This window comes from Urocampus carinirostris, chromosome 1 (genome assembly GCF_059441175.1).
Source record: "Urocampus carinirostris isolate Australia breed hairy pipefish chromosome 1, RoL_Ucar_1.0, whole genome shotgun sequence".
Classification (NCBI taxonomy): domain Eukaryota; kingdom Metazoa; phylum Chordata; class Actinopteri; order Syngnathiformes; family Syngnathidae; genus Urocampus; species Urocampus carinirostris.
Window position 1 is genome coordinate 57,842,716 of NC_142349.1, and position 24,823 is coordinate 57,867,538.

The 24,823-nt window shown below is 36.0% G+C and overlaps 2 protein-coding genes across 3 annotated transcripts in view; both read right to left on the minus strand.

Moving 5' to 3' along the window:
* yeats2 (YEATS domain containing 2) overlaps positions 1 to 7,956 on the minus strand; it is a 30,380-nt gene extending 22,424 nt beyond the window's left edge. Inside the window, exons 1-7 of the mRNA XM_088346569.1 lie at positions 7,801 to 7,956; positions 7,397 to 7,508; positions 7,199 to 7,296; positions 5,364 to 5,456; positions 5,058 to 5,288; positions 3,246 to 3,364; positions 2,004 to 2,165 (exon numbers count right to left, since the gene is read on the minus strand). Coding sequence (XP_088202695.1) covers positions 2,004 to 2,165; positions 3,246 to 3,364; positions 5,058 to 5,288; positions 5,364 to 5,456; positions 7,199 to 7,296; positions 7,397 to 7,496 — 803 coding nt within the window. The 5' untranslated portion in view covers positions 7,497 to 7,508; positions 7,801 to 7,956. The remainder of the gene's footprint in view (positions 1 to 2,003; positions 2,166 to 3,245; positions 3,365 to 5,057; positions 5,289 to 5,363; positions 5,457 to 7,198; positions 7,297 to 7,396; positions 7,509 to 7,800) is intronic.
* A 1,132-nt stretch (positions 7,957 to 9,088) lies between these two features.
* klhl24a (kelch-like family member 24a) overlaps positions 9,089 to 24,823 on the minus strand; it is a 28,482-nt gene continuing 12,747 nt past the window's right edge. Inside the window, exons 5-9 of one of the 2 annotated variants that reach the window (XR_015851905.1) lie at positions 20,135 to 20,253; positions 15,310 to 15,498; positions 13,968 to 14,156; positions 9,791 to 12,778; positions 9,089 to 9,758 (exon numbers count right to left, since the gene is read on the minus strand). Coding sequence is in view for 1 of the 2 variants with exons in the window: in XM_088346571.1 (XP_088202697.1) it covers positions 12,578 to 12,778; positions 13,968 to 14,156; positions 15,310 to 15,498; positions 20,135 to 20,253 (698 nt within the window). In the remaining variant the exon portion in view is untranslated. Of the gene's footprint in view, positions 12,779 to 13,967; positions 14,157 to 15,309; positions 15,499 to 20,134; positions 20,254 to 24,823 lie in introns of both variants that reach the window. The other variant, XM_088346571.1, reaches the window with a different exon arrangement.

Here is a 24,823-nt window from a genome sequence, read left to right on the forward strand (position 1 = left end):
ATTTGGATATTTTTACTCAGGAGTGCACTCAATTTCTTTCAAGAGGTTTGGTTACCAAATAATTAATTGCCAACTTGGGAAATCAGGGTTCTTACAGCTTAAGGCAAGTTAAATTTAAGACTTTTTAAATCAACTGTAAGACCAAGTCAAAAAAAAAAAAAAACACACAATACATCTTGTCTCTTACATATGACCTGGCATAGCTTTTAGCCAAGGCGAAAAACGTTCTTTGGACAGCCACTTCTCATTAAATTTACACTTTCCCATAGTCCAAAGTAAACGAATCTGTCGGAAGGTGTCATGTGTATTGTGGGTGGACATAAAACATGCGCTGTTCCAAAAGGCTTGACTGGAACCACATAACCGCTTTGATACTTCCGTTCTCGTGGTCACGTGATGTTGCCACAAAAGTAATTCAGTGATTAAAAAAAAGGCAATTGATAAATGTTACTAAATACTTTTAGTTCAAACAAATATGAATCTTATTAATGTGTCCAAAATTTTCAACACTAAGATAATCAAGCTACTGTTATGGAGGAAAATACAAATCAACATATTATTTAATGCTGGGAAAATCAAATTCTCAGGATTTGAAACATTTCTAAGCCAAAAGATATCCCAAAATATATCTAAAACAAATGATTGTTGACAATATATCTGATCGATGTTTTGGGGTTCATCGATTAGTTGTTGCAACACTAAATTACAGAATTCAGTAGCTCTAGAGTCATTTACATTTTGCAAGTATTGGTCACATCAATTAATTATGTTGTTGGCCAGTTGTGAAATGAATGTGCAACATGGCGTCAGTTGTATGTAGTTGAAGCCAACTCTTTCTGGTTCCAAATGTCACAGTAAGTTCAATTTCTCAGAGATGTTGCACAAAGTATGACAGCATGAACTCCTGGCTTTTGTGACAGATTTTTAGACGAAACCAAGAATGAACTCTTGGGAGAACAACTTTTAATGACCATCAAGGTTTCACTAACTAGATTTTCCAAAACGAATCACACTTTGTTCTCCTAGCACATCATTTTGCTAGTTTTATTAGTTATTTTCTTACATACCTCACTAAATTAGGTAAACTTGTTACACTAGTTAAATAATAAATGTGATATATATATATATATATATATATATATATATATATATATATATATATATATATATATATACTCGTTTTATTTAATATATTTACCATTTTGCACTTAATTTTAAGAATCATATTTAGTATTTTATTCAAATATCTTTTTCTTTTTTTATTATTTTGGTTTTCAACTTTAAGCAAGAATTATTGTGTGGGGGTTTTAAATAGTGAGGAAATAATAAAAAAAATAAAAATAAGAAAAATATATCTAGTAGAATAAGAAAAAAATAGCTAAAATGGTTCAAATTATCATGTTTTTTTACTGAAATACAATTTTTTTTATTTTAATTTTATTTTTCTTAATTTGTCAAATGGAAATTGTACAGTGTATCGACCAAAGACTTACTATATTATTGTCATATTTATTTTTGGGGGTTATTTTGGCGTTCAATTTTCATCTAAAGTTAACCTTGTGTTGAATCGTAAACAATGAGGAAACAATGCCTTAAAAAAAAGAAAACATCCAGTAATATAAGAATAAAAATACCCAAAATAAGTTAATTATCTCAGAATTTCTTACTTGAAACAATATAATTGTCCTTCCTTTAGTATTATTGTTCTCTCAATTTTCTAAATGGGAATTTTGCAATAGATTGACAATAAAGATTTATTTTTACCAAGCTCTGCAGTTATTGAGTTGAAAACTAGCTTGTTTTCCTAGCTGCTTGAAATTCACTGTGGCTATTAGGAAAGAGGTGTGGCAAACTAATGAGCTAAATTAATGATTTAAGGTCGGAAGTCAAAAACAGGGTTGCCCGTAAACATACAAAAGCAATCCGTGAGAGCATGCACTAATTGAAAGCTTGCTTCGCTGCCTTAGGCAACCACTTGTAAATAGCAATAGTTAAGCACCAACCTGACTTCCACCAAGTCATTGGGTTTATAGCTGGGGTGCAAGAAGAACCAGACTTTCTTGACAAAGTGGTCGATGCTAGGCTCCTTCCTGGAGCCCCTGACGTACACCATCCACTTGTGAGTTGATTGGTCATTCTCTTCGCGCTTATCTGGTGGAATGTATCTGCACAGGAAAAATAAAAAATGTTCCGTGTTCATCATATAAACTCAATACTGTAGTGTGACTTAAAAGGAGCAAAAAACAAGACAATGTTTAGGGATTTGTGTTTATCTCGGGAGAAAAAATGAAATCCAAGACAATACCAAATAATAAATAAGTATTTTCCCAATCCTTGGGATCTTTTCTTTCGTGCTGATAATTTGACGTCATATCGGGTAGTAATACACAATAGAAAACCTAAAGAAATATATACTGATTCGACTAAGAAAATTAAAAATGTGAATGAAATCTTTGAAATAGGTTCATAACCAGTTTCACAAAAGATTACCATTCGTCATGTACGCTTTTCCGATGAGAATTTCTCCAAAAATTCTGATTATCAGTAGTAAATATCCATCAAATTTTTTTCTATTGTTGACATTCGGAAAAAAATTGAGAATAAAAAGTTTCTGTTGCCATGTAAATTAATTTTTGTTCCTAAAATACAAGGATTGTAATAATAAATATTATATTTGCATGTGATCCTTCGATTCTGAGAAAAAGGAATCAACTGATTAACTAAAAATGTACATCATTGTTTGTTGAAGCCCTTATGTCAAATTCTCAGCCCAATACATCACCACAAAACAAGCGCACAAAACTGTGAAAATGTATCTTGTGACTTATTTTGGGTTTTTTTTCCTTTTTTGTTGCTGTAAATGTTAATTGCGTAAAAATGTGAAAATATACTGTCACTTATTTTTGTTTTGTTTTATGGTTGCTGAAAAATGTTAATGTTTTTTTCATTGGACTATTGTTACGAAACACGATCTTCTTCTTCAAAAACATTGCACTCATTAATATTGTAAATATTTTTTTCTGGCTTTGATTCTGATTTTAACATTTTTTTCTCCTTAAAGTCTTTATTATATGTTTACCCCGATGCGCCATGTCTATTCTCGTTGCATACAATGTTTCACAACGTTGATATCGAAGACAATCAAAACATTTCAATTCAATCCAGTACTAAACTTAAGTTAGGATTGCTATTACTGGTACTTTCTTGGGACAATCAACTAACTACAACTGTAGTGAGTCGCATACTTGGAAACATTTCCCACAACGATTGTCTTTTTTGCATAGAGTCGGGATGCCTCATCTCCAGCGGTGTGATATGTCCTCTTTTGCTCATTTTCCAGCATTTTTGGCACACCAAAAGTGTCCTGAAAGACATAAAAAGCCTCATCTTAGTCTAATACAATGCTTCTCAAAACATGGGGCTCGTGTGACCTCGGAAATTTTTTTTTAACTGTCCAAGAATAAAGTGAAATTGCACCCCCACTACTTCAGGTGGCAGTAGCCCTCTCACTGGCAGAGTGTGCACTCGTAGCAAAGAAGTCTTGTTTACACTGAGCATTAGCGCTCTCCATTTTGGAAAGTGTTAATATGAAAACAATATTGAACAGGGATGAGAAGAAAGGCGAACAGAAACAGAGATAAAGTCCCTTCCAGAAGCCAGGACAAAGAAATATGACAAAGCGTGACCATGTACAAGGAAAAAAATCGGTGTGCTTACTGTGTCTAAAAATATTGGCAGCGGAGAGCATAGAGCCAAATAAATTAAGTTGTAACTTAAAAACATTACACCCCAATCACACTGATAAGACGCTTGAGTGTATTTAGTTTTTTTTAACGAGCTGAAAACCAGTGGTTTTGGAACGAACAGGAGTGACGTCCCCACCCGTATTAAGTGAAAACCACGTTTTTAACGGAAATGCTACCAACGCAAAGGACAAACATATTGGCTATGTCTGTCTAGCCTATTTCACGAGAAACATATGATTTATTTTTGTGATTTGGCTCTCACAAACGCCAAACCTATGTCCAAGACATTTTCTTCTTCCTTTAAGGGTGATGACAGAAAATAATTGAATAGCACTGGTCCAAGAGCATAATTACTTTTTTAAATTGTCAGAGTAGCAAAAATCGAAATGCCTGTTCAAAAAATATCAAAGTACCGGTAATCACAAAAAGACGAGTGGATCTATCTGACTAACAGAATTTTTTCCTAGGCTTATGAAAATATTCAAGAAATATATATACATTAATAGGTGGTGAAGATTGTATAAGTTGAAAAGGCAGATATTTATTAATATACAAGTTGAATAATACAATAGGACAGCAACAGTAAATTATTTTAATGTACAGTATTTTATTAAAAATCTAAATTTACAGTGTTCCTTTGTATGACGGGTTGGTTGGTGTTATACAAGATGTTTCACGGCATCTTGATGATGCCGATATGCTATTGGGTGAGCTACCTGTCTTTCTCTTCATTTAGTTTAAAATGTTGTATGCTTCGTAAAGTCTTTGTGAGTCAGCCATACAATACTGTTTTTATTAGATATTGGTCCCAAGATTTGCAGTGGTGCTAAAGGGAGAAGCAAAAACGTGGAAACTTAAAAGCTTCGGCTTCAGCCAACTCCCTTTGAGCATATGTCAATCTATGTATAATATTATTGTATTTTTCAGCTGTTTTTGTGCAAATATTTTGTCATTCCCGTTTGGTAATTAGTGTTTGGAGCTGTTATTTTTTTTGTGCTGTGGCCGAATAAACTTCATTCACAAACATCATATATTCATTCATAAATACAAACAAGGAACATGCACCGTTACCATTCCTAAGGTATAACCAATCAACGATCGTGTGAAAAAATATGAAAAAGAGGGTGAATAATGCAACCAATTCTACTACAGGCGTGGCTGTTGTTTCAAGTGGAAGTTTTAAAATAAATTCAATTTTTAATCTTCTGTCACCATCTCCTCCACCTCTGTGTTCTCCCGCTACTACACTGTACAAGCTCAAAATGGATTAACGTCGTATTTCGGGGTCTACTGTACAATAATTGAACCCACCTTTCCAGTGTTGCGACCAGGTCTTCCCTCATGCCTGACACTCTTTTCTCTCCAAACTCCCTCTGCATCCTTTTCTGCTGCATCTCCGTGCTGCGATAGAGACTCAGATTCGGACTGGACCAGAGGAGGAGTCTCGGAGCCCTGATTTAGAGGGGACGAGGAACGGGAGGGAAACTCCAAGAATTTGCGAATGGCAGGATGGTTGAGGACTGTGTGGTCACTTTTAGAACCCTGCAAGCAGACACAGTAACGTTAGAAGGGGTATGGGGGGACAGCAACTTGAAGTTTAAAAATTGAGGATATTACCTCCTGGAGTTTTGTCATGCCAGCATTGGCATAGAAATTGGCCACTATGCACGCTCTCAGCTTGTCCATCATTCTTCGCGCTTCATTGAGGCGCTAGGAAACAAACCACTTTTCTAATTAATTTAGAAATGTTATTAATTAGTGTACAGTTTATGTATTGTACAAACCAGTTTTAGCTACAAGCTTGTTTGCATATATAGACACTTAAAAGCAATACATTTTGAGGTAAACTAATGACTTTTTGATTTTAATTTTTTTTTAATTGTTTTATATCTCTAGGTTTTAATGCAATGTTTTTTCAGTAACCTTGAGTGTCATGAAAGGTAACTTTGAATGCAATAAATTATTATAATAAATATTATTTTTGTACAAATAGAAAAACACAGATAAAACTAGGAACATCCTATCTGCAATTATCTAAAAGGACATTTAATTTTAAAAAACACATTTTTACAAACCTAATTTGTACCTATTCATCACTTTTAAATTATATAGTTAGTCTTTTTTATGAAGTGAATTAATATGTTGATGATGATGGTGAAAACTAAACAATACCCAAATAAATGGAGTATCACATAGAGATCACTTTTGATAAAAACACAAAACAGACCTGTTTTGCTCAACTTATAGCTAGGGCAGACAAGTGGTAGCTTGATTCTGGAGGCATCTGGCTAAAGCTCCCGTGTTTTGTCTTTTTAATTCACATAGCAATGGGTGGTCCTGCTGCCTGGGGGTGGCAGGTTCAAAGATACTTTGTATGATGGACAACACACACCACAAAAGAGTCAGATGTCACCATGAGCACCAATGAGAATTATCGTTAATATAATAGATACTCTTGTTATATAGTATGCTGAAAATGTATGGAAACAGCGATGATGTTGATGGCAAAATAGCGATGATGAGGGTGAAAATAGTGATGGTGACGGTGGTGATAATGATGATGTAGTGGCTGTGCATCCACAGAACCTATGTAAATATGCATATTAATGAGGTGTTAGTTATATGTAAATACTCGGGAGTTCTAGCTGTAAGACACATTTATTAAAGAAGTCAAAGGGGTAGGATTAAATAAGCATATGCTTCTTCCTATTCCTTGAAATAGTTACTTTAATATTCTTTTTCGTTTTTGACTTGTTTTTCTCACATTTGAAATAAAGTTCAATTCATTCATTCATATATTTTATCATTACAAGCCGGGCCATCTTTCAATAACTTTGTACGATTTTTAACATTTAATTGCTGTGATATGAAAGAGACATAGCCCCATTTTGAGGCATTTTTTTGCACTTTTACATCGTAAAAATTCTACACCAGGAGTCCCCAACGTGGTGCCCGTGGTAGCCGCCATAAGAACAGCTGAGTAGCCCGCGGACCGGTTCTGAAACTAGGGCACACCTGACAGGCCATTGCGATTTTCTAGAAAATATGATATCTAACTACCATCAGAAATCGCTGACGTAATTGATTATCATGCTCAAAAGTTGTTGATGTCATTTACCGATGCAAACACAAGGCCAGGCAAGTCCACAACTTCTATCATGTAAATATTTACCATCTACACTAATATTATTTTTATCTTATTTTGATCTCATTATATAATGTGTTTCTCCTAGAGTACCACGTCTAATCTCGCTTTTAACGGTGTACAAATAATGTAATAGCTGATAATAAAGACAATTCTATTCTATTTTATACACAAGTTATTTGATGATAAACGTATTTAAAACACATATAAAATATTGGTTTTAAGTTTTGATCAGCTCAGATTACCGGTAATATTTAATGGATGTGGCCAAGGAATCAGAGGGATACATTGACAATTGAGAGCTTACCTGACTGATGATATCTATTTCATGCTCCTTGTTCTTGATTTCCAAAGAAAATTGCTCAGTAATGATAGCTTCTATTTTGTGTATTGTTGCATCTCGGGCTAAAAAGGGAAAAGAAGACAGATTGTTATTATAATGAACCACATAGAAATAGATCATGGCAAAAGTCAAGTGTTGGCTCCAGGGCTTGAATACACTTACCATTTAACTCTGCAGCCTTGTTCCGTTTACTGTTTTGAACTTGTGCAACGTCCTCGTAGTCTGGATCACAATCTTCTATTTTCCTTTTAATTCCGGACATTTTTTTCTTTTTCTAAGGAAAGAGAAGAAAATATGTACATACAGACACGAGGAGTTTATTTAAAAACAAACTATATCCTTTGCATGGAGCACAGGTTGTGATTTACCTTGAAATTAAATCCCAAAACATAATAAACACAATATAAATGTCGAACACGGTTTTCTTGTCTCACAATCTCAAAGTTGGCCGCATCGGTTTTTTTTCCATTAGTGTAGCAGGTTAGCATCACTGTGTTAGCATGCTAGCACAAGCTAGCACGGCTTTTTACGACATAAACGCGTTTTAAAAGACGATATAAACTTACTAAACAGTCCGGCGATATGGAAGGGATTTTCTCTGTTGCGCGTTGGTTCTTATTTAGTGTCCATGGAGCTGTTTAATTATTACATTTGGCATGCATCACACTCGAGTTGGGGGGGAAATTGCTAATTCTCGATGTGGACAAGAATGCTAAACTGCAAACGGCTAGCTTCAGTAGTTTGCCAAGTATTCCGCTAGGGGTCACCGTTGCACAGAATTCTTCTCCGTACTGTATCGTACTGTACGTACTGCAGTTTTCTCAACCTTGATGCGCCTCCTCATATTTTACTTCTCTGTTTTTGCCTGTTGTATTTTGTAAAATTATACTGATAATGTCAATACACTATTTCCACCACGCTATTTTCTGATAGACTTAAAAATTAGGACAGTCTACTAGCACTACCCTTGAATATACGATTGCTTATCACAATATTGTTTTTCAAAGACGTATTATTTTTACCTGTTTATCCTGGAGTACAACGTGTAATCTTGCTTTAAACAATGTTCACTATTTTTTCATCAATTACAGTAAACAAAATTTTGATTCAATGCTTTACTTTGTATATGTAAAGTTTTACGCAGGAGAAAAATATGCCCTTGGTAAGTATTTTAGTTTATAATTTTCTTAATTTAAGTGTATTTACTTTCTTTTGTTTGTTTCTTGTAGGTTATAGAATTTCTAATTTAGCTTTTCTAGCTAAACAAGAACAATAACATTCAAAATAGGCGTTCAAAAAAACAACTCAATACTATGGAAAAATGTTACTGTATCAACTTGTTTTTCGAGCAAAAAAAATGGTAAAATAATCTTTATTTCATTGTTTCTTGTTTTACTTAGAAAATAAATCTTAAAAAAATCTCCTTTTTTCCACGAGGAAAATAAGTTGAAAATTACAATGAACCCTTAAAAATATTAAAATGATCAAATGATTGACATTTTCTGGAAGTGACTCGACTCTAATTTTCTTTTTTTTTCCATTCTTTTAGCTTGCTTTTCTTTTTTTCTAGTCAAATAACACTAACACTCAAAATCAAATTTACATGAAATAAACTCAATATAGTAAAATGTCACTGTATAAACTTGTTTATCTCGTAAAACAAAGGAAAATAATCCTCAAATGTGTTTTATTTTTCTCATAAAATAAATAAAAAGGGAAACAATAAACCACTAAAACATCTACCTAGTATGAAAGCACTGAGTCAGCGGGCTACTTAGCTTTTCTTAGGGGGTTACCTGTTGCCATTGTTAAATGTCCTTTGGATCCAGATGAGAAAATGAAAATGTAGACTGCTTTTGGTACAAAATGAAAATAAACTTTATTGATATTGTACACAAGTCAACTATTACAAAAAGTTTTTTGGAATTTCAACAAAATATAACATCACACAAAAATTTGTAAGGTTTATATAAAAGAAGCAAATCAAAATTCCCCTGCTGGTTTATTTTAAGGCACACTAAACACAATGTAATCAGAATTCAATCCGATTTAGACAAAGTTGGTTTTCATCTCATTTCCTATCTTCTCCAGATCTTTTTAAACATGGGGTCAATAAAAAAAAACACTCCCACAACAAAAATAAAAACACAAATATGAAAGTAAATATCATACAGTGATCCCTCGCCTTCTCGCAGTTTGACGTTTGGGTCCTTGGTGCATAGTGTATGTTTCCTGTTTAGTAATTCTGCAGATTTCGTTAAAGGGTGTTTTATTCATTTCACCCGCTAACATCAACCGAGTACTGTGCTTGTTTGGCCCAAAAGTGTGCTCCATTGCTGCATCCGGCTCTTTAAAAGTTGTGCTTGTACGTGGCGAATCGGAAGCATTGACTTACAGTATATATGAAAGGATATAACTGTGGCATCCACTTTATATAGATGGATACAACAGTGGCATCCATTTTGTGTGGATGGACACAACTGTGACATCCACTATATGTGGATGGATACAACTGTGACATCACCTATATGTGGATGAATACAACTGTGACATCACCTATATGTGGATGAATACAACTGTGGCATCCACTATAAATGGCTGGATATGAATATGGCATCCACTTTGTATGGATGGATAAAACCGTGACATCCACTATTTATGCAGGGATAGAACTGTGGCGTTAATTTTACACGGATGGTTACAACTGTGGCATTTTCGCTTTGGGGGCAGAAAAAAAACAGAAATGTCCCGGAGATATCAACCAATGTTCATGAGACTTTTTTGGTGAGTAAGCCAGAGTTTGCATGTATAATTATTCACTATACTGCAAGTCCCAAACTGTGTCACCAAAATATCCTGCAAGAGCGAAACTAGATTTATGCAGTTATTACGTAAACAGATTCCATGTGTTACTCTATATGATGAAATTTAGTTAATATGTGGTGGGTATAGAATGGATTAATTGCGAAAATCGAGGGAACACTGTAAAAGTAAAACAAGTATGAAAGTAAATAATAATAAAAAATCTATGTCGGAGTAAGCGCTGTATCGCATTTTGAGCAGACACACAAGTGAAATCCCAGACACAAACACTCAATTCTCAAAAGAATCTCTGCAGCCCTCTCGTTGGCCTCCCACGTCATTGGAAGAAACCAAATAATTAACTCATGATTCTTTCAAAGTGCACAATTGGGGCTCTAAGTAAGAGAAAAAGAACATTTAAATATAAGAAAAAGAAAAAAATGTTCACAGCAACATCTCGTCTATCAAAAAACACAATCATTTACTGACCTTATGTTGGAGCAAGTGCTTCAAGGACGTCCTCCCACTCTCAAATACACAAACACACATTGAGGTATCTACGGTTAACCCGAGTTCCATTGCGTGTTTGTTAATGCAAAAGTGTGAGCAGCGTTTGCCGTCCAAATATTGTAGTAAAAGTCATGCAAACGTCAACTCTTATGTACAGGCACAACGGATATTTTGAGCAGAAAGTTTGGTCTCCAAAAAGGCCTCTCGCTACATATAAAACTACTTAACAATCCTAACACATTTGCGAAACATAAATGCAAAAATAGAAAACATGAACTTATAATTTATTTATAGAGATAATAATACCAGTAATGAGATTAATATGAATGATAATGTAAAAAAAAGGGAATAAATGTAAATCGAAGTGGTACATAGAAGAAATGGAAGGATCTCAATCATATGAATATTGTTGAATAGTGAAGCTGTAAATTAATATAGTCCACAGTTTTGATTAGTTTTATTTTTGTTGTTTTTAAACACTCTTGTCCAGGGTGAGCAACGTTTTTAAATTTGGCAGAGGGGAGGGAATGAAATAATCGATTTGATTTGTTTTCTCTCAACTGATCCAATATTTCAGCAATGCATGAGGAAAAAAATGATCATGTAGACCTATCGATTTTTTTCTCATTTTGTCGCTGCTATTTCAAAAAGAGGCATCTCAATCTTAATGAATTTTTAGTTGTACTTCTTTAATTGTTAACATTCCATTCATGCAGAAACATTCACAAAATATAGAGATCGATGTCTTTAGAAGAGCAGCGACGATATGCATTTATGCTTTTAAGAATAAATAAAAATGCAGTCCTTTACAAGAACATGTTATAATTCTTTTTTTTCTGTCCATAAATAACCATTTCAAATAGTAAATTGTTTTTGAAAAGTTCAAAATTCAAGTAAAGTAATTTTTTATGTTATTTTCTAAAGCATTAAAATATTCCAAATTCAATGGAGCTAACTCTAGAAGTGTTTGTTTTTTATGAAATTTTATAAATGAAGTGTTTTAAAAAATGTATAACATTCGAAAAATATCTGGATAAATAAAATAAATACATTATAAAAAAAACAAGTGATGTCTATTGTGATTTTATTAAGATTCTTCAAGAATTTTTGAGGTGGCAACTAATTAGCACATTTTGAAACTTTGGGGTTTTATGTTTAATTAAAAAAATATATATCACTAAACACTTTTTCCTAAATTACCTACGGTAAAAATATAATTTTTACGAAATGTATTTACATCACGGACAGAGTTTAATTTAAATTGTATTATTTAATCAAAATGTTTATTGGTTTGACATGATGCATTAATGCAAAGACAATAGCATTAGCATCTAGCATTAGCATCTAGCCTCCGTGTCTACAATGCTAGCATTAGCCATTGATAGTTAAAGTCTGTGAATACATTTCACGATTTTCTAACAACAATCTGAATATATCACAATTTTTCAAGAAATGTTTTTTGGGACTAGTTGGCACATTTGGACCATTTTCCTTCTAGGTTTTACTAAAATAAAATGTTTTTTGTGATTAATTAGCATATTTCCAAACATTTGTCTTTCATGTTTTACTGTTATAATATTGTTGTTTTTTAGGAAATACATATATGTCCTGGACAATGTTTAATTTAAATAGTACTTTTTTAAATCAAAATTCGCATGGTTTAACATTAAGTATTAAAACAGACACTAGCATGAGCGTCCATGTGCACAATGTTAGCATCAGGATTGATGGATCTGTATAACTGACAGCTAATAAATTATAGATAGCTGATAGATGCGGCATTACTTGGATTCTTCCTAGGAAATCAATGAATAAAATGATTCATACCTGTAATGTTTGATAGTTGACTTTGCTCTACCTTGTAATTCAAGTGATTTAAAAAAAGCACTTATTCGACTGAAACCTACTGTTAGCGGCACCACAATAAGTGTTGCTACACGATAACATGCGAGACAAAATTACCCGACAGATGTTTGTGATGTTTATGCACTGTTATACATGTGGACTCGTACGTGCACGTGAATATTCTGGTCACGGCCTGTGATATTTGTCATTGAAGCGATGTATAGTGACACAGCCGTGGTAGGAGATGCAACGTGGCATGGCAGCAACCCCTGTGATAATTCCCGTGGCCGGGTCGTAGCACATGATGGTGTCCGTGGCTTCGCCGTTTTCACCTCGGCCGCCCAGGATGAAAATCTTACCGTTACACACAGACATGCCGCAGCTTTCCTATGTGAGAGGAAAAAGGGGTTACTTTTATTAAGCTAAGTATTGTCATTTTGACAATTTGTGTTGTTCTTTCATTCCTTGATTAGTGATTACCAAAAAACCCACGCTATATTTTGAAAATCCGTGAAGTAGCCATGCCCCTTCATTTTTTTACATGCACTCTGCTGGCTGGCTCTCTCAGCAATAGGTGACCAGGAAAAATGGATCACAGCCTGACAGGTGCTGTTCATTTAAGCGGAAAGAACAGAAAAGAGGAGCCACCAAGAATGACACAAATCTGCTCTGTCAGCATCCACTCTCAGTAATAGTCGAATGGGATAATGGATCATGTTAGAACAATGCATTACATTTTAGCGGGCCAGAACGGCACAGCTTTTTCTGCCGGTCCCGTGAGTGCAGTTAATTTTAGGTGGCAATGAAAGAAAACACAGGCCCGGCAAAAATGCACTTTGCCGGTCCCCGCTCGCATCGATACTCGAATGGGCATAATTAATCACGGCTGCAAGAGTGCTGTTCATTTTAGTTGGAAAGAACAGACAGCAAGAGTCACCACCCATGACACAAATTTATTCTCTCTCTGCTCCTGGTCTGAGCAATAGTCGACTTGGGATAATGGCTCTCGACCAAAGCAATGCAGTCCACCAATGGCACGCTTCAGTGGCCCGAACCAGGAAAAAAAGCACTCTGCTGGTCCCTGGTCTCAGCAATAGTCGACCGAAGATAATAGATCACGGTCACAATCATGTATTTCAGAAAGGCACTGATCCCCAAAATAGTACCTTTTGCCAGTATGAGCTTGCACTAATATAAGATTAGGGATAATGGATAGCGGGCCCACGAGTGCAGTTCACTTTTTAGTGGACAGTACGGCAAAAAAGAGCTACCAAGCATGACATGAGATGCGCTCTGTCAGCCCCCGGTCGCATATTGCTGCGAGCGGAGACCAGCAGAGAGCATTTTTGGATACAGTTCATTTTAGGTGAAAAGAACTGCAAAAAAAGAGCGCACCATCAGACAATATTACGCTCTGCCAACCCCCGCTTCTAGCAGTATGCAATCGAGATAATACATTGCTGAATATTTTTCAGCCCGCAATGCACTTGAGCCGCAAACTGTGAAGTAGTGAGGGATTACAGTATTTATTTTAGACTGAGACATACATTATAGTGAATCAACAAGTTAACCCCACCTGTTTTGCAAAGGTATGCACCACGTGCATCCAGTAGTCCTCCACTGGGTCGTAGCAGAAAATGGATCTGGTCAAACCACCGCAGACGTACACGAGGTTGTTAAGCGACACGGCCGTAATGCAGCGCTTGGCAATGGGGATGTTAGCTCGCAGGAGCCAAGTGTCTGTTTCTGGATCGTAGCATTGGACCTAGGAAGTATGAGAAGAACACAGTATAAACAAAAACCTCCATGTGGGCACTTCCTTAGGTACACACCAATAATTATGAATAGTCCGAATTATTTTTTCAAGTTATACTGTAATCCAGGGGTCTTGGATTCAAATTCCTTGGGAACTGCCCTAGCTATGGTCTGGGTGACATTGGGCCTAATCGGATATTCTTAAAGAGAAGCTCTGATAAAAACATTCTACGAATCTCAAATATCTTATTTTAAATTCTACACAAAATACAATTCGAAAATAAAAAACACTAAGAGTTAAAATGAAAATACACTAATCAACCAGTCATAAATTAATCCATAATTGGCATGGGCTGCACTTACATTAAACTATTCTATCAAGAAGGTGGCCTCAAATTATCATCTTGAAGGCTAAAATTGGCCCCCAGGCCGCAAGTTTAACACCCCTTCTTTAATCTTCACCTTTTTGCGTGTATTACTCTGTGATCCATTATCCCTGATCGCATTTTGCGGTCAGCAGGAACTCGTATCTCCTTTTATTGTTCTGTACACCAAAAAGTAAACTTTACTAGTGTGACCGCAATCCCTTATCTGTGATCACATATTGCAGCTGCCGCACCTTTTTTGGAGGTAGAGAGGAGAAACAACCAAGTACCTTTAACAATAATCAAAATATTTTTATTGCATATCTGCACCTCTTCAGACACTTTATATACAGCCGACAGTAGTTCAATACTGGTTTTATTGGACAAATAATATTACCTTATTATACTCAAATTTTTTATTGTACATATTTTCTCATTCCAATTTATGTGTGCACTTGTGATGGAGCTAAATTTTGTTATACTTGTATAATGACAATAAAGGCATTCAATTAAAAATATATTCTAATGAAGAACATAAATGCGTATAATCTATTCAAGAAGTACTCTTAGATGATTAAATATTAGGGGGCATCAAGTAACTGTTTATTTTTCAATTTTTTTCTATTGGCCTGATGTGTGTGACATCATATTTGTCTGTTATCGACCCAATAATTATCGTGCGTCCCTAGTATTAAACATCCATTAATATGTTTTACTGGTAAGAGGAAATAACACCAAGCTGTCATCACTTTGAGTCAAAAAGTGTGTGTTTGAGACAGGACGCCACTTGCTTCCCACCTTGTCTGAACAGGTATTGTCGTCGGGCCCTCCTCCTATCACAAAGAGCTTGCCGGCGCAGCTGGCCACGGCCGGTGAGCTTACTGCCTCTTTCAATGGTGCCACCTCCGTCCAACGGTTGGAGAAGGAATCGTAACACTCCACACTGCTCAGACGGCTTTGGCCATCGTAACCGCCCACGGCGTAGACCTGGGAAATTACACAACCACACGGATACATCACTTGTCTACCCAACACTTAAGAAAAGAGCATACCTGCCATTTCAAATAAATGGTAAACAGCTCATTTAATTACAAAGGCGAGCATGTGATTGCACATGAGCAACAAAGAAAACCAGTCGAGCTGGTGAGGGGAAAATAAATGACGCATTGCTTTCAAAACATCACCCTTGATTGACATCTGCAAAACTCCAGCCCACGGGCTATTGTTATTGACTAACCCTGGTACTTTTTTCACGACTTTAGACAGCATTTGTCTTGAGACCATTGTTGCATGTTGACACGCTCCTTTGAGTGTCCAGATATCATCACAAAATAAGACAGGGATCTAAGAGAACAGCTGTTGCTAAGTCCTGACATGACTCGGACATGACCTATTTATGGCCGAGGATCATAGAGAGGACAGAGGCATATTTGTGTGCAAGTGCACTCTCGGTAAATTTTAAGTCTGCAATATAATACAGTACATTCCATACGGCAATTTTACATTACATGTGGAATCTGGTGTTTATTTGGCCCTTGGTTACGACGTTTTCCCCACCACAGGTAATCAACAAAAAATAATTTCGTACAAAAATCTAATCGTGTGGTCCTTGTGCATATGACTGCGAGTCGCGTGCCTTACACATCTCCAAGATGCCTGCCTGCTGTTGGTCGACATCATGTAAGATACTAGTCTGTTATTGGTTAGTGTTGTGGCGTCATGAAAATATCGATACACTATTGGCTGAATGTCCTCCCACAATGGCTTTCTCTGTCTTTGTTCGGCTCAGGATCTTGTGTAAAAAATGTTGTGCTATGGGTCCAAAGACTTGCAGTGATGCTAAAAGGAGAAGTAAAAACATGATAACCATGGAGTCACAGTTTTAAATAATCAAATACATAGAAGATACACTCATCATTACCGTAGCAAAGGAATATGCCCATAACCAATCAATGATTAGAAAAATTATAAAGAGTAAGGAAGCAGTAAAAGCAAACTTCTGATGGTATAATAATCGTCGCAAGTGGGATTTTTAGACTTCATATTAATTTGAATCGACTTTCTCCTCCTCCCTCTGTATCCACCCACTAACTCCTCTGTGCCAGCTCAAGTCATGTCACACAAAAGCTAAATCAATCTTCATATATAGCTATTTATTAAGTCATTTCATTATATGCACGTATATTACATATACATAGTACTTCCTATATCCAATTTGCTACTAATGTTTAATATGGACAATATATAAATGGTACATGGTCTGTTATTTAGCGCTTTTTAAGTCAATGAAGACCTCTCAAAGTGCTTTACAATGTGCTTCACACTTACCCATTCACACACACACTCACACACATCAATAGCGGCCATGCAGCCAAGCAAGACGCCAACCTGCTCATTGGGGGTATTAGAGATTCAGTATACAATCTTTATGTTCTCACCTGGGGTACAGCGGGTGTGGAGCGCATTAGCTATTTGGCATATGTTTATATTCACCAACATACGACAAGTTCCAGTAGCAATCCCTCAGAACAGATTAAAGTCATGTCCCGGGGATATACTTTATTCTATATAGCACTGAAGAGCGAATTTATATCCTTAGTGAGGAACCGCTAAAGACCTATAAAAAGCAAGCCATATTGTTGAAGGCAGCTCGATTGGTTTGTTTACAACTCACTTGTAATTATTACGCAAGCTTCTGTCATTTACCCTGAAGGGGAAATTACATGAGGAAACTGAAAATAGAATAAGGAAATGACTAACAAGGAACTGAATCCCACTAAGTGGAAATCTGTAACCAAAGATTTACTGGTGAGAAAACACTAAAAAAAGAGCAGATGGAAATGGTTAAATAAATAGATTGAAAATGAGCTGATACTAAACACAAAAAGATTCCAAACAAAACCAAAGTTGTTCAAGTGATCGTTATCAACGAAAAAAAAGAGTATTTAGATGTAGCAAAAAGCAGACGCAGGAAGTAGACAGTCTTGACCCTCCTCTGAGAGTAAAAGGAATGTGTCTTAACGAGAAATATTCCTGTGTTAGTGTTCTAACTGTGTCACCGTATCATGTTTGGCTTGTGTAAATAGGGCAAACCTTTTAGCACGCACATTTGTTTAGAATAGATTTCGGTAAACATAGATAAGTGGTGCCACCACTCTGTGGCGATGATTACTGACTGATACAATGGCAACGTGGTCAAATGTTTGGTGACTAGACTGTTTACTAGTACGTACAAACCCCCCAAAAATAAGTTGCATTGCACAATGGCTACAAATGAAAACCAGAACTCAAAACTAAAACAAAAGGCTTTCAAATGCCACTGTCGCATATTAGCTCAAGAAGCAGGGGAATTTGTACACACTTTATACCAGGTGTAAAAACACACTGAAAACAACTCACTACAGATGGGTCATTATGATTTTCTAGATGTTTTTTAACAGCCATTAAAATCATCCATGTGAACAGTGTCTTCCAGAGGTCTTTTTAAAATTAGCCTATAATTTATATGTAAATCACTAGTGCCCTTAAATATTTAAGAGATTTTTGGAACCCATTCTAAACCCTCCTACTAATCATCACAACCTGGTAAAAACATACAAGTAATAAAGTAATAACATAGTATAAACAGAAGTTATTTTAGGAATAAATATTACACTGGTAGATTTCTATGCTAATAACTAACAAAAAAGTAGTTCTCAGCTTAAAAAATGTTGGTGACCCTTGCTAAAGAAGGAACCAAGCCTTTTTCAGGTGGTGACCAAATTATGCCCCATTTGAAATAAAAAAACAACTCACAAAAACTCTTTGTCATGTTAAAAAATATATATCCGGCTTTGTTTGGTTTGTCTAAATTGTCCCTCAATGATTTATTAGCTTGGTTGGTTGGACCCCTTAACCACAAGGGTTTTAGGTGGTACCATTGCCTGTGGTGTGTGGGCAAGTACAGCCTGGTGGCACCCATCCCTGTTTCCACCCGGTCTCAAACCGGGGACCTTTCATGTGTCAGGCGAAAGTGCTAACCACTGCACTTCAGAAACATAATTTAAAGCGTTATAATTTTTAAACCTGTGAGTATACTGCATCATGTGTCGTTGTTTTTTATGAAGAAAAAGAAATATCAGCAAAAACTTGTAAAATCTTACTCTATAAAGGAAACAGCAAAAAAACACAAAAACTGAAGAAAAAAAAGAAAAAAAATACAACATTAAAATAAAATTCCAATCCCTTTCGAAAAATTGTCAGGAAAATTGGTCATTTTAACGATTTCAAGTGCATCCAATGTGTACAAATGTATTATTTTTTTCTATGATTTTTCAACCTTTTTGGTTTTTTGCTTTAATAAAATTGCACTGATGGCAGAATTATCTCACAAAAAGAGGAAAAAAGAAGAGTTTATTTGAGCGTGTTTAAGATGTTTCTTTCTTCACGACTTAATAGTTTTGCATCTTGGTCCATACATTTTGTGAGTACTCTTGGTCGTAATATACTATGTAGAGTGATCAACAAATATTGTAACATCTTTTATAGCCACATTCTATGACTCAGTGCTTTTCAACTTGAACATAACACAAACACAATTAAAAGATTACATAGCGTTACTCCTTGAAACAAACTGTCTTTATGACTGGAATCCACAGAGAAGCAAGACACAGGCTATTGACACTGGTCAAAGGAATTTAGAGTAACTTCCTATTTGCCACTCAAGAGCAGTGACAAGGTCGCAAGGAGATAGTATGTCAAAAACCTAAATTCTTGGATGTCTGTGGCTTGTGGTACACAAACAGAGCATGTCTCCAAAGCGTGACTAGGAAGTGACATACAAGACTTTAAAAAGTAGTCTGAAAGCTTTGGGGAGGGAGCCTTTACATAATTTTCCAGCAGGGTTCAACTATCTGCAATGCCCTTACTGGCCAAACATTTTGTTTACTCAATGTAGTTTCCCCCCTATGCATCAACATCTGTATATACATTTTATTTTTTACATCGCTACAAATGCATATTGCAAAGATAACGATGAGTGATCCCAAGGCATGTGCGACATTAAATATTGGAGCACTTTTTTATGTTAGGAAGTTACACATTTTCACATAATGATCACACCCAAAAATCATATTCATATGCACTTTCTCCAATAATTCTGTGTGTCGGTATCATGGTGCTCATAACAAAATCTTCTTATCATAGTCATTGTAGTTATTATTTACAAAGTAAGTATTGTCCAACTGATTGATTGATAAAATCGAGCTCTAGTCTCTAACACAAATTTTTGGAGACATGTTTATCAAAGCTGCATATAAAATATAAAAACATACATTAAACAGTGTTTGGATATTTGTTTTAGTCACCAGAGACTTTTTGGGTTATCGGTATCTGAAAGAAAAAACTGTTTTTGTGCATCCCTATTCTATTCATTTTAAAGTATGACTCATCATGCTAATGCTCAATGTGTGATTGTGTGTCACTTAAAGTGCAGAATAAAAAAGATGTCTAGCAACAGTGAAAATATACAACACAAGCAAGGTTCCTGATCCAAATTTGTTATTTATAATAAATAACCACTATATATGTCAAAAGATGCATTTTTACCAGGCTGCCATTGAACAATTTCAAATTTAGCACTTACTTTTCCTAGCAGAACCCCCATCTTGTGTCTCCAGCGGCCTTTGTTTAATGACGCCACTCTGATCCACAGGTTGAGTTGGGAGTTATACATCCACACATCCCGACTATTAATGCGACCACCTGTATGTAGAAAAGACGAGTACAGACAAAAGGACATTGAGTGATACATTTTCTCAATTCATACTTTTAAAATGAACAGCTTAAAAGCTTTGATGTTTAGAAATGTTGCTTAAGATCAGACAGGTAATAAGAGTTTCAATGAGCCCTAAAATTGAGTAGCCCCAAAAGATAATATATACAACATCCGTCACAGCCTGGTTATCCTGTAAGGGGGATTTACCTCATATGCTGTCCCTTCTCAAGGTTTCTTCATTTTTCTCATGTTGAGGTTTTTGAGTTTTTCTTTGCCCTCATCTAGGTTTTAGATTAGGGGATGGTGTGATAATAGTTTGTAGTTTGCAATAGTATGTGGTCTCTGCATCCCTTTGAGACTCCTTCTGATTAAGGGCTATACAAATAAAGATGGCTTGACTAGTAGTACATATGAACTTATCCCACTTTACCAGGTGTGAGGATGGATGGTGAATTACTCAGAATATAAAACACATAACCAGTCACATCCAAATAAAAAGTACAGAAAAAATTTGACCTAAAATGTATAGTTTGACTTCATAATTTAAAGGAAGGGATTCAGATGTGTCAGTGAATATGTAATTTACTGTAAGCTATTCTAAAAAGACAAGTGCACTATTGATTTTTGAGGGTTTTATTCAAAAGCCACAAATATCATTCGTCGCAACTGTCAGGTTCAAAACGATGTCCGGATGTAATAAGAAACTTTTGAGTTACAATCAAACTCTTTTATTACAGAAAGCCAAGCACATTTTAACAATGGAGAATTGCGTTCTTAAATTGAAATTAAATACTTCCGCAGGCTGACGCGTGAGCCTCCTTTCTATACGGCTTCGTGTTTTCTGATTTGAGGATAGAATAAACCGTGTGCATGTAAAAGGATTCTGATTGGACGATTTATTTGGTTACATGGTCTGATATACCCTGCTGGCCAGTAAAGGGCACCCTAACCTAACAATAAACGTGGAAATAATTTAGTCCACTCTTCCACTGGAGGGCAAGCTAACATAAGAATATACTTGAAGGCTGTACCTTTTACTAACAAATTCCTTTGAATGATTCATGTGATACATTACAGTGGTTCATTGTTAGAAAATAGATAGGAGTCGAGAAAATTGCCAGTGGCCTTCAAGTTGTAGATAGGTTACCTAAGGAAGTTAGGTTTTGAGTGCATTATAGAAATATATAAACGTACAAAGATATATAACTGTATAAAGTATATATTGGGTGTAAAATATAGAATATTGTATAAAAGGCACACTTAGACCATAATTTCCCTGACAATAGCTTACACAGAAAATGCCAAACAAAAAAATATTGGATTAGTATTCACAAGCCCCACACACTAGTGTGCTTCTTAAATTGTTTAATTTAATTTTATCTGTTTTTCATATTCGGGGGGAGAAAACACAGACAATTAATATTAGGAAAAACATTATTTTCTACATTTCTTTTTTTCTTCTCAACAAAAGAAATTTGATTTTGTAGGACTAAAAAAAATGTTTGGAGTGATAAAAATAATATAAAATCATGATAAAAGTAGACAGCAAAACTTAATTTGCCAGGAGTGCTACTTCTTAAGCCATGGTCCCACTTTTTTTTTGTTAAAAAGGTTTAAAATATCCAATAAAGTGTGTTTCACTTCCTGATTGTGTCCCACTTATTGTTGATGCTTCACAAGAAATTACAGTTTTATATCTTGATGTTTGAAGTCTGAACTGTGGCAAAAGGTCACAAAGTTCAAGGGGGCCAAATAGTTTCGCAAGCCACTGTAGCCATAAAACAGTTATTTTTGGTTTGGAATGATTCAGCTTGCTAAAGGCCTAGGTGTAAATGCACGGCCCACCACTGGTAAAGGGATATACTCGTTAGTCCCTAGGCATGTCAACGATTTATTTGGACTGCTCCATTCAGCGACCAGGAAACAGGAGACAATTCTCCGATTGGTTTGCGTGTTAAAGCGCTTGTAAAGTAATACCGTAATTCTGTATCCATGGAACCTATTAATAGAATAAAATATGCAATGCACCAAGGGCACAAACATCGATTCAAGAAACGGTGGGGGAATATGGTAAAAACACTTTGAATGACATTAAAAAACGTCTTTGGCACCAAGCGAGCAAATTATCTACTGTGTACTAAAGGACAGCCAGTCTGCTGTCTTTAAGAACTCTAAGTTTAAGCATTTTCAGAAAATCCACAAGGTCATTAGACGATATGACCACAACGGCTGCCTTGTAACCATGAAAAACTGATTTGAAAAAAAATTATTGGTTTTACATAAAAGATTTGCAGTTAGAAAATAGATCAGAATGTCAACAATTCCTGTTCCCTGAGGACATAACAGTTAAGCAACGTACAAAGTATGCAAATGGAGAGGCAAATGTAGATACTGTTTCATGTTTTTGTACTTGATAATCTTGATAAAGTGTAGTTGCCGGTTCTAGAAGACGCATTATGTGTCCTGAAACAGAAACCATAACTGGCTCTGGATAAACTTTCAGGGTTACATGCTATATAAGACCAGGGCTTAATGCAGCTGTGCTCGATGAAATGCTCCCCCTCATATAGCGAAGAAAAATGTCAACGGGTTTACGAAAACGTGCACGTGAGTGCGTGTCTTTGAGACGGACAGAGAGAGGAGGCATGTGTTGACTTTTCCAGGCGGGATACTGGGGGATACAGTCGACGGCTCACACGTGAGGACTTGGCACAGTCAGCTCATAAAGAAAAAAAAGTAAACACGACACACGCTCAACTGAAGCCCACAGTTTAGTCCCGCCTTCTCCCCCCTCTTTCTAATCTGCTGCTTCTGTTTTTTGTCCAGTGTTTCCATCTGAGCATGTGTGAGCTTGAACTATGCTTGAGGGTTTATTCCTAGAATTATAAAATCCACATCCACAAGCCTAGTCCAAAACAAGGAACCAGAAAACACATTTAACATGTTCATGTTTGGCTCTACACTAAGAATAAATGATGTAATGTATTTCTATGAGTGAGCAAAGGGTTTTATTATTCTTTACATGGGTGAGGATCTAAAGAGAAACTCCAAGTCAATAAAATAAAATCATTTGGTAGTATCAGGGCGGCATGGCGATCAAGGCGCATCCCCACAGTACGAAGATCCGGGGTTCAATTCCAGCTACCGCTTGCACTCAGTAGCCTAGATGGTAAGGCGCCCGCTTTGAGACTGGGAGGTCGCTGGTTCGCGCCTCGGCCGAGTCATACCAAAGACTTATAACATTGGTAAATTGGCGGCGCCCTCTGTTGGCTGCGGCTGCATCGGCTCGCTACAATGGGGCAGGTGTATCGACATTTCGTTCTGTGTACATTGTTACACAGAATGACAATACAAAGGAAATTATTATTATTATTATTATTATTATATTCACCCCTGCATGGGTTTTTCTCTGGGCACTCTGGTTTCCTCAGGTGAGACTGAGTGATTGAATTGTCTGTCTTTGTTTTGACTGGCTGGCAACCGGTTCAGGTTCTGACCACTCCCCAAAAATGGATGGATAGTTAAAATCAAACACATTAGACCCAACAAACCTTACGATATTTTTATATTACGATGTGGAATACCATTTTCTTCAGGCCCCCTGGTTTGGCATTTTACCCACCGTATGACCTCAACAACGCTTTATTTCTCATGCTTGAAAACTTGGCAGTGTTTGAGTGTATGACTGGGAGTTGCATTCTTCATACATCTTGCCTGTCATAGAAGATGCTGATCGGCTATTGGTTTGCTTCACGACGCTAAGAAGATTCCATTAAAATGCCTACATGCTATTAGTTGAACTCCTTCCTAAAATCCTCAGTTTCTGTCTTCGTTCAGTTCAGATTCGCGTGTAACAAACTTGAATTTGTTTAGCTATGGGTTCAAGGCTTGCAGTGATACTAAAGGGGAAAGCAATAAAATGATAACAATGGAAACAAAGATTGAAATAAGAAGAAGACACACCAATTGTTACCCTCATTAAGGAATATGACCATAACCAATAAGGCTTGGGACTTATTGCAAAATCCGTTGCAGCCTGGTCATCCTGGGAGGGGGATTACTTCTCAAGGTTTCTTCATTTTCCTCTTATTGAGGCTTTTGAGTTTTTCTTTGCCCTCATGTAGGTTTTAGATCAGGGGATGTTGTCATAATAGTCTGTCGTTTGCGATATTCTGTGTAGCCCTTTGAGATGCCTTGTGATAAAGGGCTATACAAATAAACATGACTTGACTTGACAATGACATAGACATAATCTAAGAGCATGACAATCCTCACAAGCGGAAGTTTTAAAATCAGTCTACCTTCCCCCCGTCACACTCACATTACTTGATCAAGGTAGATAAAACATAATTTTTCCTTGACATATAAATTCAGTTATGATGTTAAGTAATCATTTACACGTGTATTACATAAAAGTAGTGCTTACTATTTACTTTTTGTTAACTAATGGAATTAAGTTGTCTTTATAGTCATTCATATCAATGTGGCGAAACATTGTATGCAATAAGATTAGATATGGCACTAATGTTTAGTATATATGATCATATGATACAATTT